Source organism: Phaethon aethereus, assembly GCF_964289735.1.
Source record: "Phaethon aethereus genome assembly, chromosome: 11".
Classification (NCBI taxonomy): Eukaryota; Metazoa; Chordata; class Aves; order Phaethontiformes; family Phaethontidae; genus Phaethon; species Phaethon aethereus.
In genome coordinates, this window is record NC_138587.1 from 13,041,362 (window position 1) to 13,055,636 (window position 14,275).

The 14,275-nt window shown below is 55.5% G+C and overlaps 1 protein-coding gene across 1 annotated transcript in view; it reads right to left on the reverse strand.

The window, feature by feature from the left end:
- Positions 1-14,275, reverse strand: part of PLXNA1 (plexin A1) — a gene marked incomplete at its 5' end in the record, with an annotated part of 108,997 nt that overhangs the window by 58,523 nt on the left and 36,199 nt on the right. The window contains 5 exons of the mRNA XM_082004483.1: positions 7,109-7,208; positions 7,798-7,951; positions 10,050-10,173; positions 10,644-10,744; positions 12,917-13,057. Of these exons, the coding sequence (XP_081860609.1) occupies positions 7,109-7,208; positions 7,798-7,951; positions 10,050-10,173; positions 10,644-10,744; positions 12,917-13,057 (620 nt within the window). The remainder of the gene's footprint in view (positions 1-7,108; positions 7,209-7,797; positions 7,952-10,049; positions 10,174-10,643; positions 10,745-12,916; positions 13,058-14,275) is intronic.

The following is a 14,275-nucleotide window of genomic DNA, read 5'->3' on the forward strand; positions in this document are numbered from 1 at the left end:
CGTAGCCTCCTATCTCTGGTTGCTTTGATGGAGGGAGGTGCAGAGGGTGGGGGGAACGGGGGGAACAAACAAAGTGAAAGGACGGTTCCTGCCCTCCCAATAAGGGCTCCAGCAGTGACCGGTGGGCAGGCAAATCCAAGGCGCAGAGGCAGCAAGGGCAGGGAAAGCACGGGTTAATCCTCATGGAAGCAGAGCAACCACAGAGAGGTCATGTAAGAGAGGAGCATGGTCCAAGCAGTTGCAAGCCAGGCGCTGGGGCATAACCACCAACCCTCACATGTAATCAGTCCTCCGCAAAGGAGAGATTTTCCAGCCAGCAGATCTTTCAGGGTCTGCAAAAGGACTCCGCAGTTCTCGCTCCACCAACTCGCAAGGCACCTCAAAGCAGGCGGGTGAAGCACCCAGCACAGCTCTGCCCCAGGCACCCCATCCCCCAGAGCTGCAGCTCTGCTCTGCCGTTCTTCAGGGCCAAAGCCAAATCTTGGCCATTTCGGGAGCCTCCTCACCTGAGGGTCTCCTTTGCCATTTAACTATTGCAGGTCCCAGCTGGTCTCCTGGTCTCCACTTGCCAAAGGACCTAAAGCATCTCAGGTTATCCTCCACATACACCTCAAGGTGCTTGGTCTCCCCCCTCCTACTTCAGCCCTCCTGGCTGCTTCTAACTTAACCGAGCCATTTCTAAAGGCCCATCCTTGGAGATGGTTTTCACGCTCTCCCTTCCAACGAGGTTCTCCATCTGCTGTAAGGACATCAAAGAGCACTCACTGCTCCACGTCCCGCTCCACAGCATTTCTGCTGCGTTTAGAGCCTGCCTGGGTCAGCACCCCCGGCTGGCCAAAGACCCTGTAAGGTGGCAAGCAAGTCAGCGCCTGGGTGCCAGTAACACAGCGAAACCCCATTTCCAGCCCGCCTGGGTGCTGCCAGCCTCAACGTGTCTGTCTGACCCCCGCAGGCTGGGGCAGGAGCCGAGGCAGGGCTCCCCGGCCGCAGGTCAGGCTGGGCGGCATGGCCAGGGCCGTATCCCCAGCGTGTCCGTGTGTCGCCGCTGTCTGTTCCCGGCGCAGGAGCAGGTTGCTTGGCAGCATGATGCCATCTGTGCCGTCTCTCTCCTTCCCACGGTCAGGCACTCTTCCCTCATCACTTCTTGCCTAAGAGGCTTTCATCACTCCCGATAATTAGAGGGAGGCTCTCCTTCATGTGTTGAAGTCCCCCCCTCCTCGAAGCCTGTCGAGCGTGCGAGAAGCCCAGTCAGGCAGAAAACCGAGGCTGGGGGTGCAGGGCAGACATGGACCCACAGCTTGCTCCTCATCTGCCTCCTCCCCAGCCCTGCCAGGGCCCGGGCAAAGAAGCCCAGGCTGGGCAGGGGGAAGGGGGCCAGACCCTCTGGTGGTGGCCCCGTCCCTCCCAGTGTCCTCATGCAAGAGGAGCGGCACCAGCCTCAGACCCGCACAGAATCGCTCTGTGCAGAGTGCCCCATCCCAAAACAAGTCCAGGCTCGCTGCCTGCCTGCAACCTCCTCCAGAAAGAGCAGGCAGCCCTGCAGGCAGCAGGGCAGCTCTGCCTGCCTCTCAGTAACACGGGCAAAGCCGAGACCTCCCCACAGCCTCCACGCTTGCCCCCGACTCACTACACAGGTGGGACAAGACCTCCTGATGCTGCTCCCCTCCACTTTCCAAACCAATCCCAAACTTGCTGAGGCCACACTAGGGAAACACCTGACATAGCTGCAGAAAAGCAGCGGTGCAGAGAGGACAGCAGGACGGTGAAGGAGCATCTCAGAGCTGGGCACATCTGCAGGTGGGCACAGGGCCACAAGCATCATTGCAGGACGAGCCCAGACCCAGGGGTGGCTTCAGGGACCAGCTCCTCACTGGGCGCACAGGCAGCTCCAAAGGTACCTCCAGCTGCCAAGGAAAGGTCACAGCTGTCTCCTCATCTGATCCAAAGTGATGCCGCAGCTGATAGGAAGCACTGGAAGCCAGCAGTGCTGGATTTGGGCTCCTCACTCACCCTCCTTCCCGCACTCCCGGCCCCAGGCATGCCACAGGGGAGAAAGCCCACTCCCTTCTCTGATCTCTGGGCCTGAAGGAGCCCAGAGCTCTTAGCACATTGAGCGGGGAAGGCAGAAAACAAAATCAGTGTCCACAGGGGTGAGAGAAACCTGAGCAGCAAACACAAGAAGGATACGGGATGCAAGCACTGCACACACACGTGCGCGCACACACACGTGCGCACACACACACACACACTGAGGCTACTTCCATGGAGCAGCACGTTCCTGAAGGAAGGACATGGAGCAAAGGGCCAGGAGGAGGGATGGGGGGAGTTCAGTGGCACCAAGAGCAGAGCAGGGGAGGTCCATTGAGAAGGGAAATTATAAACATGGTGCTGATGGAAACAGCATCTGCGCACGCACATCACAGCCAGCTTGCAAGCTCCCCAACTGCTCCTCAGACCTCCTCTTGGCAAGGAGGATGCATCCTTCACGAATACTCAGCTCCGGCGTAGCCTACATCTGGAGCAGCAGCTGTCAGGGGTGAGAAGCTGAACTGCAGTGCTTTGGGCTTTATAACCATCTCTCTGCCCCAAGGAGGAGGGGAAATCCTGAAGAGCAGCAGGAACAGACGGTCAGTAGTCCCCAAGCCCCTACACAACCTATAGGCAGCTCTGCCCTTCCCAACTGGTGCCCAGACTCAAAGCCGGGAGAGGCAGGGGTGGGAGATCAACTCTCGCCTCCCTCCATCCCTGCCTGTCTCAATCCATTTCTGCCCTTCCTTTTGTGCCAGCTCGATGCTTTTCCATCCCTGCTGGGTTTTGCCAAGGGCCTTACTCAAGGACTAGGGGTTGGGCATGCAGACCTGCTGCAGGGTGGCCTGGGACATCTGCCATCGTGCTGGCTGGAGGGTAGAGAATCAGGCCCTGGTTTTTAAGGTAATTCACTTGAAACACTTTCAAGCTGCCTCCCCTCACTGAAACACAACACCAGCCTGTACCAGCCCTCCTCATTCACAATAAACGTGGCATAAGCCAGGTTATCCCAAGCAGTCTCTGGGGCCATCCTATGGGATTTTCCACCTGTCCCAGCCCAGGAGTACGCAGGGATCTGTTACCGCCTCGCAGCTCAGCTGTGCTAACTCAAATACACTCACTCAACTGCTTGCAGCCATCTGTCCATCTTTTTCTTTGAAAAGAAAGCATCTGTAAGCATCTGGAAACAAGCAGCGTTGGGCCAGTGGAGAAGCCGCCGCGCTGTGTGCAGGCAGCCCGGGACATGGCGAGCCAGAGGGGCTGCAGCAAGGAGCCCAGCGGCCCGAGGGCTGGCATTGTCCCATGGGTGCCACTGGGTGCCTCGGCCACCAGAGCAGCCCAGCCCTGTTCCCAGTCCCTGGGGCCATGCATTAAAATCCCATTTACTTAATGGAGGCTTACAGGGAAAGCCTCACCCTGTGGGACAGGGCCGCAGCAGAGTCACCTCTCTCCAGCCAGGAGGAGCTGGAGCCGCTTGGCGTGTCTGCCCCTCGCTCCAGCCTCGGAGAAATTCAGCATCCTGCCACTGATGGGACCCGGGTGTCACAACCATCACCGCAGCGAGGCACAACCACGAGGCTGGTACCATCATGACCAACACTCGGATAAGACACAGCACGGGCATGCACCAGCGCAGGTTTCCAGGCTGCCTGGATGCCTTCTTGGGGACCTATGAATTTCCCCCTCTCCAAAAAGCCAAACCACAACAGGAGCTACAGACCATTTTCCAGAGGAGAAACCCAGAGCGCATAGATATAGTGGGAATAAATACAGCTTGGTATTCCCTGGAATTGCTCGCTGGCTTTCCAGGAGGATTCCCCACTCGCCCACCTCACCAGCAAGCGCGGGCTCTGCCGGAGGCAGGCAGGGAGCCTGGTGTTACGTCTTCATCTTGAAAGGGGACTCATTTCCCCACAAATGCTTTGAAGAGGGAGTTTAACGCTGACAAAGACGCCCTCAACATCTGCCCGCGCACGCGCTGGACACGGGCTGATTCATTAGACCATTAAAGGCACCGAGAGGTCTTTAAACGCCTGTGCTTGATCCGTGCCCCATAGGAAACCCCCAAGGGAACCCACTCCAGTCCCTGCCATGGGGTTTTCCATCCTGTGCTCCACCACAGGAAACACAGCCTGTCACCAGAAGCAGCCCTGCCCGCCCCTGCTCCGTGGGCTGGCAGCGACCCTCAGCCACCCACGTTCACCTTTGCAAGGGACCCTATTTTCTACATCAACCTCCAGGTTTCCACACCCCCATTCAACGCACCTCCCACAGCTCAGCCAGAAATACCCCCCGCCTGACACACAAGCCTTCAGGAGCAAGATGCCCAAAAGATGCCACTGCCTGGAAAAGCCTGCCTGAGCCCCATGGGAGCCCCGAGGCCAAAGCTTGCTGGGTGACCCTGCTGGAGCAAGGAATGGAGCCCCAGAGAGGGTGCAAGTCCCAGACCAGGGCTCCCAGGGACCCTGCCCAGAGAAGTACCCCGGGAGCGACGCTGGTCTGCGATGGGGACAGCCCCCTTGCACCAGGTGACACTATAAAGCCCTGCAATGACAGACAGGACAGAAACAGGGCTCTACCTGGAAGGCATCCCCTTGGCTTGACCGTCACAAGCCAAACATACAGGCAGCACAACCTTCCCTGTTGAGAAAGGGATTAGACATATCTTCCCTTCTGCAAACCTTCCCTGGGCCAGGCTGGTTCCAGCAGCCCTTGAAAATGCACGGGAAGAAGAGTTTTGCAAGGCGGTGAGAAACAAGAGGGCTGGGATGCTCGCACAGCAGCTGGATCGACCCCACAGCCTGCAAAAGGGCTTTAGCAGCGCGATTTGCTGATGCCTTTCCAGGCATCTGCTGAAAATGAGAATGGTCAGACCCTCCCGGTACATGGCGGAGCTGCGTTGGCTTCCCTGGAGCAACCCCAGCTGACACGAGACAAGAGCTGCCTTGCAATCCTCCCATCTCTCTACTACTATCTAAAAAATCTTCCCTAAACGTTTCGTTCTCAGCTGAGAAATGATTCAATATGTAGGCCTCTGGCTCCCAACCTAAGCAAAGCTGCCCAAATATAAAAATTAATGCACAGTGATCAGAGAACTCCACAGGAAAAACATTAGCCTCGTGGAAAAGCATATTGTTCCTAATACAGAATTTATCAGGCTGACGTATAGATTTTCCTCCACAAAATATGAAACCTGGATCTGAAAGGCTATTAACTCCGAGCAGATCCATTAAAGATGCCTGTCTGCAAATGATATTTAAAAGTATTGCATCATTCTAGGTATTGTCATGCTCCTAGGTACTGGCTATGACTTGACTGCAGGTCACATAGTTAAAACTGCCTCCAAACCCCAAAATTCTTGACGTAAAGAAAACAATAATAATGTTCACCAGCCTAGAACATGGACTTTTCTATCAGCTCCAACTGGAGCCCATAAATATTAATGCATCCATAATTAGCCTTTTTAAATAATGCATCCAAAATTAAACATCAACGCAGTAATAAATCAGTCAGGGCTCTTTGTTGTAGGTTGTTTGGGGGGGGGTTGGGTTTTTTTTTTCCCCTCCTGTGTCAGACACATAAAATAAAATGCCAATTCCCTCGCCACCTCTTCCCACTGGACCAAAATGCCAGAGCCCAAATTGGACGGAATCCGATGCCATTTGTACTTAAAAGTCTTCTCTCTTTCATTTAGAAAAATAAAAGCCACATCTGCTTTTTGATTTGCAAAATAATGATATGCAGCAAGCCTGAGCCAAAGCTGAGCTAACGTTATTGAAACCACACGACGTGAAGGAAGACAAAGCTCATCTCGGAAGTCAAGGTGAGGGAGAAAGTCAAGTTTGCGAAGTCTCTCCTCCCTCGCCGGCACAGCGCTTCCAGCAGCTGGGACCCGCTCCCCATGCAAAGAGCGGGCAGGGCAGAAAGACAGAAATCCCAGGGCTGCGATGCACAAGGTCTGCAAGGGCCATTCCTCGTGGGTGTCGCTGCGTCCCTTTCGGAGGCAGACAAGTCCCTGGTGCTCTCCTCTGATGAATTCCCCTCGGAGCTCATTCCCCTCGGAGCTCACAGCAGGTACCAGGCCAGGGCACCTGCATCTCACCTGTTTTTTCCCTGATCAAAGTGGAAAATCCAACCAGGCTTTGGAGGAGCAACCTGCGGCAGAGTCCCCCGAAACAGCCTAGACACTTTGCAAAAGGCCATCCAAAAGAGATCACTCTGCATTTGCTTATCTATAATTACTGATCAGCCGGAGCACCACCATCCGCGGGAGGTTTCTGGCAGGGGAATGAAATCACTCGCATTCTTGAGCTCCAAATTCTTTGCCCAAACACACCCCAGCATCTTCTCCGACATACCCACAGCAGAGCCGTCTCCCCACTGCTCAAGCACTCCCCATCAGGAGCTCGCTGCTAGAGGCTTTAGAGACCCTGCTTAGACAGCACATCAATAATCCACACTCCCTCTATTTTATCACATGCGTATTTCAAACTGCCTAAAAACCCATACGTGGAGTAGATTTCAAGGCAGCCTGACAAGAAAGCAAATCCACAATTACTTCCAGTTAGGAAATTCTTGGGTAAATGCCCCAGGACATGCAGCATGTTCTATCCCATGTTGCTGTAACTTTCCAGCTCGCTCTCCAGCAAGCCTGGGAAGCAGGTACCAGCGAAGGAAAACACAGGTTTCTCCTTTTGCATCGCCAAGTCACTCCTATTAACTGCTTCCAGGAATAACAAGATGCTTGGCATTTTTGGTCACATGGATTGCTACAGTCTGCAATGCAGTAAACTTGCTTTTTCTTCCAAAGCTTTGCCAAACCCAAAGCCCTGTTTTTAAGTGAGGTTCTGCCCTGATGCTACATGTTCCCACACGCTCAAACCAACCGTGGGTGCTCTGGTCACCATCCCAGTTTACAGGGGCAAAAGGAGGAGGTTTCTCACTGCAAACACACTATACTCAACTGCCCTTTCCTCTTGCAACATCAACACCCACAAAGCTGAGATCTCTCCCTCTCCCAGTCTCACATTGCCCCACCAGTCTGTTCCCGCAGCACACTCACAAAGCACAGGCCACTTACGACTGATGGACACTGCAGTTGTAGAAAACAAAATCCACGGAGGCGAACTTCTTTCCCGTCTCCTTAGATTTCAGGTAGAGCTTCACCACTCGCTTGTCCCCTAGGGGAGACCCAAGCAGAAAAAGGCATCAGAAAGGACGTAGTACACAGCCCAAGCCTTCTGATGGGCTGGAGGGATCTGAGCATCACCACCCATCCCACTTAACTAACAAAATCCCCCCAAATCGGGCAATGAAAAGTGTTCACCCACACCCATCCAGCCACCAAATGGGCCAACAGAGCCCCAGTACGGCTCTGAGCCCCTACAGCTAACTGCAACCTGCTGGCATGGAGGCGGGTGCCTTAGGTTGTACTGGTGGTACGGAGGGGAGCTTAACAGTTTTGGAGTCAGCCCATGGCCATCTACAGCACATCTGCCTAGGAATGGTCCGTAAGTGGGAATGAGACCAGGGTGGTGCACAGACCACTACAGTGTCAGCAAGCAGCTGTGCCCATGGCTTGGAGGAGAGCAAGGACCAGAACGCCATGAGCAGCAATGTCATTCTCTTACACCCTGAGAACCCAATTTGGTTGCTGCTCAGGGGCCAGGGATCGCTGTCACGGGAGGACTGTCCTTGTCCACAGTTGACAAGTGTTTGTGGGACAAGGTTTGTCTCGGGCTTTCTTCCCACCCTGGAGCACAAGCTCACCGCGGCCTCTCGTGATGGGGATGACGTCCTTGGCAGAGGGAGAGTTGCAGTAGATCTTCCCATCTTCGATGCGGCTCTCAGACTCGGTGAAGTCTTCAAAGGAGCAGTTGACTCCTGCTGAGAGGTCTGGGACATTCCAGGCCTGCAGGACCAGCTGCGGGGGAGAAGTAAGAGCATCAACATAGAAAACTCGCAAAAAAAAGACCGCTCCGACTCTGCTATGCGTAAGTCTAACCAACAGAAAAGACCAGGGATGCAATCCCTCCTCCACATGTGGTGAGGAGACCTACTCCAAGATTTTGCAAGCGAGCCCCACCCATGAACCTCCCCGCTCAAGCAAGTAGAGGATGTAAGCAGGTTAAAAGACGGAATGACTCGCAGCCTCCCGTCCTCACCGTACCACAAGCCATTACGCCTCACCTCTACAGAGACGAAGCACAGAGCCAGGCTAGAGAGTGTTTCACGGAAAGGCAGCTGCTCCGGCAGAGCCAAGGAGGGGAGGAATCCACCTCTTCCCTCACAAAGTCATTCCCGGGGTCAGCATTTCTCACTTTACAAAACGCTTGCCTTATTTCTAATTTGAATTTTTCACAGCTTCCAGCCATTAGTTCTTGTTATGCCTTTCCTTGATAGATTAAAAAGCCCTTTAGTCCCTGATATTTGCTCCTTGTAAAGGCACTTATACTCTGTAATCAAGTCACCTCTTAATCTTCTTTTTGATAAGCTAAGCAGATTGAGCTCTGGAAGTCTCTCACTGCAAGGCATTTTCTCCAGCCCTCAACTCATTTACATGATGTTTACGGGAGGTTTTCAGCCTCCCCCTTTCAGAGCTGGACGCCAGCCCGAGCACAGCACCTCCGTGCCGACCACACCAGACCTCCGCGCGGCACCGGTCAGGGAGATAACCGCCCGCAGAGGTGAAAATGCCACCCAGGTCCCAGCTTCGCACGGGGAGCGAGCCCCACAGCGAGGGCTCAGCCCCGGCACCGCTTTCCAGGACACTGGGCGAATGCCTGCTTTTTCCCTCCATGTCTAACTCTGCACCTGGCACTATCAAACCCCACTTTCTCTGCTAATCCAGCCCCACTCAGACCCAACGGCTCTGCAGGGGCATCTCACCCCATACCACCCCACTAGTCTCAGTATCCCAGCAGGTCCCGTCTGCAGCCATCTCGCATTTATTTCCACGTTACCAACAGACGTCAGCCCCTGCAGAAGCACTTTCCAAACCGTTTCCATCCAGTGACAATTCCCCTCTGACGAGGACTTTTTGAGATCTGTCACGGAGCCAATTCTTAATCCACTTAACACGTGCTTTATCAATATTGTATAATGCTAATTTTTAATCAGAACGTTGTGTTGTACCAAGTCAAATGCCTTGTAGAAGCCTAAAGACATCACATCCCTGCAGTCCCTCTTCTAATTCAAGTCATAATTTCATCAAAGAACAAAATGTGGTTTGTTTGACATAAAACTGCATTGACTGGCATTGGTTATATTCCCATCCTTAAATCCTTATCAGTTGTATCCTGTGCCAGTTTTTTTCCTTTAGTTTTTCTAAACCTGATGTCAACCTAAGCAGTCTCTGATCATTTGGTCCTTTCTGCATATGGACAAAAAAATGAGCACCTTTTCCATTTCCCGGGCTTTTCTCAACATCCACTTACTTATTACAAAGTCATATTATTACAAATATCTGCAGGCCATGGAACTACTCAGCCAACTCTTTTAGGACTCCTGAGCGCCAGATATCCAGACCTGGCAGTTTTCAAAACTTTACTGCTAGTATATGCTGTTTCATATTCTCTTCACAGTGCTAATGGCCTGGAAAATACTTCAGGGAAGTCCATCATCCTTTCTGTCTGCACAGAGTAGAGCAGTGAGTTGTGCATCGAAGTCTCATCCCAGAATATCTACTGCAGGCCAGGGTCAGAGACAGGCCACTGAGCTAGATAGATTGCTGGCCTACGAACGGCATCTTTGATGCTGGTGTTTGTATTATGGAGAAATATTTATTGCTCGCTTATGTCTTTCCTGAGTAATCATCAACTGGTTTATTATCTCCATCAATAGGCCAGCCCTCATCAATGCCCTGCATTTTGCTATGTTTTATTTGTCTCAGACCTCTCTTCCCCTTTCTCCCTATTTGTCGTATACCCATTACTTATTTTTAACTGCTGCTTGCCTGGCCGTCACCTCCAGAGGGTCAGGAGGTGGCTGGGGGGGGTCCACGGGCAGCAGAGGTGGCTTACCGGGACCTCCGACATGGTGACCGAGATGTTCTTGGGCTGAACGGTGAGCTGGACGCACTGCCGCAGGTCGGAGGCGAAGCGCTGGGGCTCGTCCGCCCGCTCACACCGGTCCTTGCGTGAGCACCTGGAAGGGGATGAAACCACCACGGTGAGGAGGAGAATCCCCCAGGCTCCTGCGCGGCTCCGGGCTGACGCCACGGCAAACAAGACCCTTTGGCACGGCGGTGATGCCCAGCTAGGGATCTTGGGTGCCCGAGGCCCGTACGGGAGCTCTGCCTTCCCCTGGTGACAGCACTGGGGCTTTTGGGGACGTTTTATATTCAGTCTTTCTTATTGGCACAAGGATGCTGAACCCGGGAGCCCATGAGCAGAATTAGCGGGCCCTGCCAGCATCTTTGCCACACGTGGGTGCTCATGAGCACAGCCTGAGCACCGTGGGAGGGGATGGCAGATGCCTTGGACCACTCCATCCCCCTGCGTTTTGGGGCCAAAGTCCAGAAGGAATGCCCCCAAGGAGACCAGTGGTGGGGACGGACACGGTTTGCCAACCGTGACGCACTGGCGTGGCCCCGGGGACGATCCCGCGGTACTTACACGTTGTGGAGGACACACCAGCCGCAGTGGGGGTCCCGGGAGCCCAGGCACAGCTCGCAGCTCTCGTACTGCTCGCAGCTCTCCACCGGCACCCGCGTCACCTGCGGGGAACAGGCAGGGAGTGAAGGGGGACAGGCTGCCTGTTTCCCTGCTGTGCGCACACACAGACCCCGCAGAGTCGGACCCAGTACAGGCTCACCCTGGCCCATTAGAGAGGAGGCAACAGCAGGGAGCAGGCTGAGCCCCCCACCATCACCCGCTCCTCTCCCAGGCCCGGGCGGCACGTTTGCAGGCAACACCTCCACCCCAGCGAGGCTTCTACCCCAACCAAGCTCCTTCCGTCGTTGCATCCTCACAGGGTTGGGGGAGCAGGCTGCGCCGGCTCAGCCCCACACTGGCTCCCAGCGCCAGCCAGGCACCCCACAGCTGCCTCAGCCCTGCTCCGAAAGGGTTACCGGTCCTTTATTAATTGCTCCTCCAGATTTGATTAAAATCCCCTCGTTCACCAAGCCCTTCGAGCTCCGTTACAACTGTTCATTTAATTACTTTCCACCAGCACTCTGATAACACCGAGCCGTACCAGGGAAGAGAGCAGGTTTTATTAAGGAGAGGGGAGGAGAAGGGGGGGGACGCGGAGGGGTGCAGGAAGCAGGGAGCTGCCTGCTCGCCCGCTGCGAGGAGCCAGCAACTGCCCGTGCCTGCTGTGGCTGTGCCTCAGTTTCCCCACTGCTCCCACGGGGCAGGATTCACTCGTTAATCACAATTTGCAAGCTTCTCTACTGAAGGCTAAACCCGGGGTGCCCTCTCTCCTCCCAGCCCAGCAGGGGATGGGCTCAGTGTCATGCCTAAAGGGCTGGGATAAGGCTGGCCAACCCGTACCCTTCGGTTTGCACACCGATGAGGATACCTGTAGCGTTCCCCTTTGTCTGTCCCCGACATCGCTTTAGGCACACGGTGCGAGGGGGTCAGCAGTGGGTCCCCCCAAGGCAGACCCCGCACAGGCACATGCCGGCTCCCAGCAACCACGGTGGCCCTTGGGGGTGATCCCCAGTCCACCTCAGCCTAACACCCCCCTCCCGCATCTCCAACACCTCCCCCGCAGAGGGGAGGCTTAGCTGAGCCATGCCAAAGACATAAACACAGCCAGGGACAGAAACACAGCCCAGGACAGCTGCACGGAGGAACCCAAACACAGTTTCTGCCCCTCCTGGAAAGCCAGGGGTTTCCTGCAGCAGAGCAGAAGCCAGAGACAGGCGCTGGGAGGAGGAGGGAAAGGGCTCTGCTTTCCCCACGGGGCTGTCTAGACAAATCCACGGCCCTACTCCAGCATCCTTCCCCCTCCCAAGCCCCTGGGCTGGTGGCCAGGAGACCTGTTATGTGCCGAGCTCAGCCATGGTCCCACACATACACACCTCTCCCACACAGAACAGTGGAGATGCTGTGAGACGCAAGCATGCCATGTCCCAGCACGGCCGCCCTGCGTCACCCCACCAGGCACAGCACACGTCCCCACTGATGACAGATCCAAAAAGTGCCACCACCGTGGCACGAACCTGCTTCACCCATTCCAAGGCAGGACATGGATGGATGAACTCACACCAGCAAGCTCTCCAGCAGGTCGGGGATCATGCAAACACTTGGAAAGCCAATCAAACCTCTTCTCAGGAGCCTCAACTACACTGCCAGGATGGCAGTGCTGGATCTGGACTGCGTCTGTACCTCCAGTTAGCTCAAACAGGAGCAGAGGCCGGGATCAAGATGTGCACGCCGGGTTCTGGGGGTACACCGTGCCCTCTGCCCCAAGGTGCAAAAGCACTCCAGAAGAGAAAAAACAGTTTGGAGCAAGGAACTTCTGTCAACCTGCAAAAACGCTGCTTGGGAGGGGATGGCCAGAGCTGGCCAGAGCCAGTAGGAGGTTTATGGCCAGGCCCCTGCAGCAAGGAAGGGGCAGGCAGCCCTTGGTCCCTGGGGACTACTGGGATTCCAAGCAGCTGCTGCTAACAATTAATGCCTGGGGCATGGCTCCAGAGAGGAGAGGAGCAGCGGGGCCACAGAGTCAGTGCCTCGGGGCAGTGTTTTTGCAGAGAGGAGCAGGGATGAGCTGCCTCCGCGCCCTGGGACAGGAGTCCCCAGGCAGCCCCGATCCCAGGAAGCAAAGGGCAGGCCCCACCAGGGAGCTGCCCGGAAGGTTTCCCAGCACATGGGCCTGCAGGCTGGGGCAGCAATGTGTGCTGCCAAGTCAGGAGAGGGAGGCTGCCATCCCCTACTCTTACCTGTTTCTCGGTCATGGCGTATATGTGCTGGCGGTCGGGACTCAGCACCAGGTCTCGCAGGATGGAGCTGCCCTCGTGGGCCACAACGTTTTCGTACTGCAGCACTTGGTGCTTCCTCTCAGCTGGCAAGTCCACCAGGATCTGTGGGGAAAGCAAGGGGAGATGAGCACAGTCCCATGTGCACCTCAGCCCCCACCCAGGGAGTGGGATGGGGAATGTGCCCCGTTACAGATGTCACCCCTTTGTCCCAAACCAGCAGCCACGCCATGGCCACTGAGCACAGCAAAGTAGCAGCCGCTCTGCAGACATCCTGACCCTTTGCAGAAGACCGAACTGCAATGTTTTCTTCCCTTTTTTGCATTTGTCTGGTGCATTTGCACCATGTTTATGCCAATGGCATTCACTCTCTCCAGGGAAGGAAGCAACATCCGTGGTTCGCACGTTGCGCCCTGCTATGTGCTGCCCTGCTTCCCCCACTGCTGCTCAGCCCCAAAGCCCCTCCAACTTGCAGCGTGGCACAGACAAGCCCCCAGCTTGCAGCAAAGCAGTAAACCCCATTTTGCTGCAGCAGTACCAAAAGCAGCTTGCATGCTGCACCGCGCCAAGCCCCATCCAGGCAGGATGCTGTGGTGCGCGCAGGCAGGGCTCCTGTCTCCCCATCCATCAGAGGAAATGCTTGGGTTCATGACCAGGGAAGTCAAGAGGGTCTCAAGGAAGCTGAGGGTCAACAGAGGTTCAGAAAGCGCCTTTGTTCTCTGAGCAGGAACGTGCCAAAGGCTTTAATCCCCTTACGGCTCGCAATTACGTTAAAGCTCTTCCTAAGTACACCGGTTTCTGGCTGTACCAGCGATAACCACATCAGGAGGCACCACGGGGCTTGGGGCACCCACCGAGCAGAAGCTAAACTCAGCTGCGCTACTTGCCCTAACCTGATTGCCACCTCCGCGAGCAAGACACGCTTCCTGCTAATGCCACTGCTTGTGATACCCCCAGATTCGGGCTGTCCCCCGAGATAGGCTCAGATAGGCCAGAGAAATGGCTCAGTGGGTCTGCTTTGCTCCGGTGGGATGGGATGGGTTGGGATGGGATGGGGGCCATGCCCGCAGGACATTCTGCGAAAACCCAGCGGCAGGTGGCAAAGCAGCATGCCCAGCGAGACGGAGCAAACGCTGCCCAGGATCGGCTCCACACTGCTGCTGGCAGTGCCGGTCCGGCATCCGCATCCACAGGACTCCAGGTCCCCTCCACTGCACAGGGCCAAAGCCACCGCTTTGAAGCACCCCCCAAAATGCATCCCACACTCTGCCTTGACCATCACACCCACTCCCACAGCCTGGCACAGCCAAGCCCAAGCCCTGG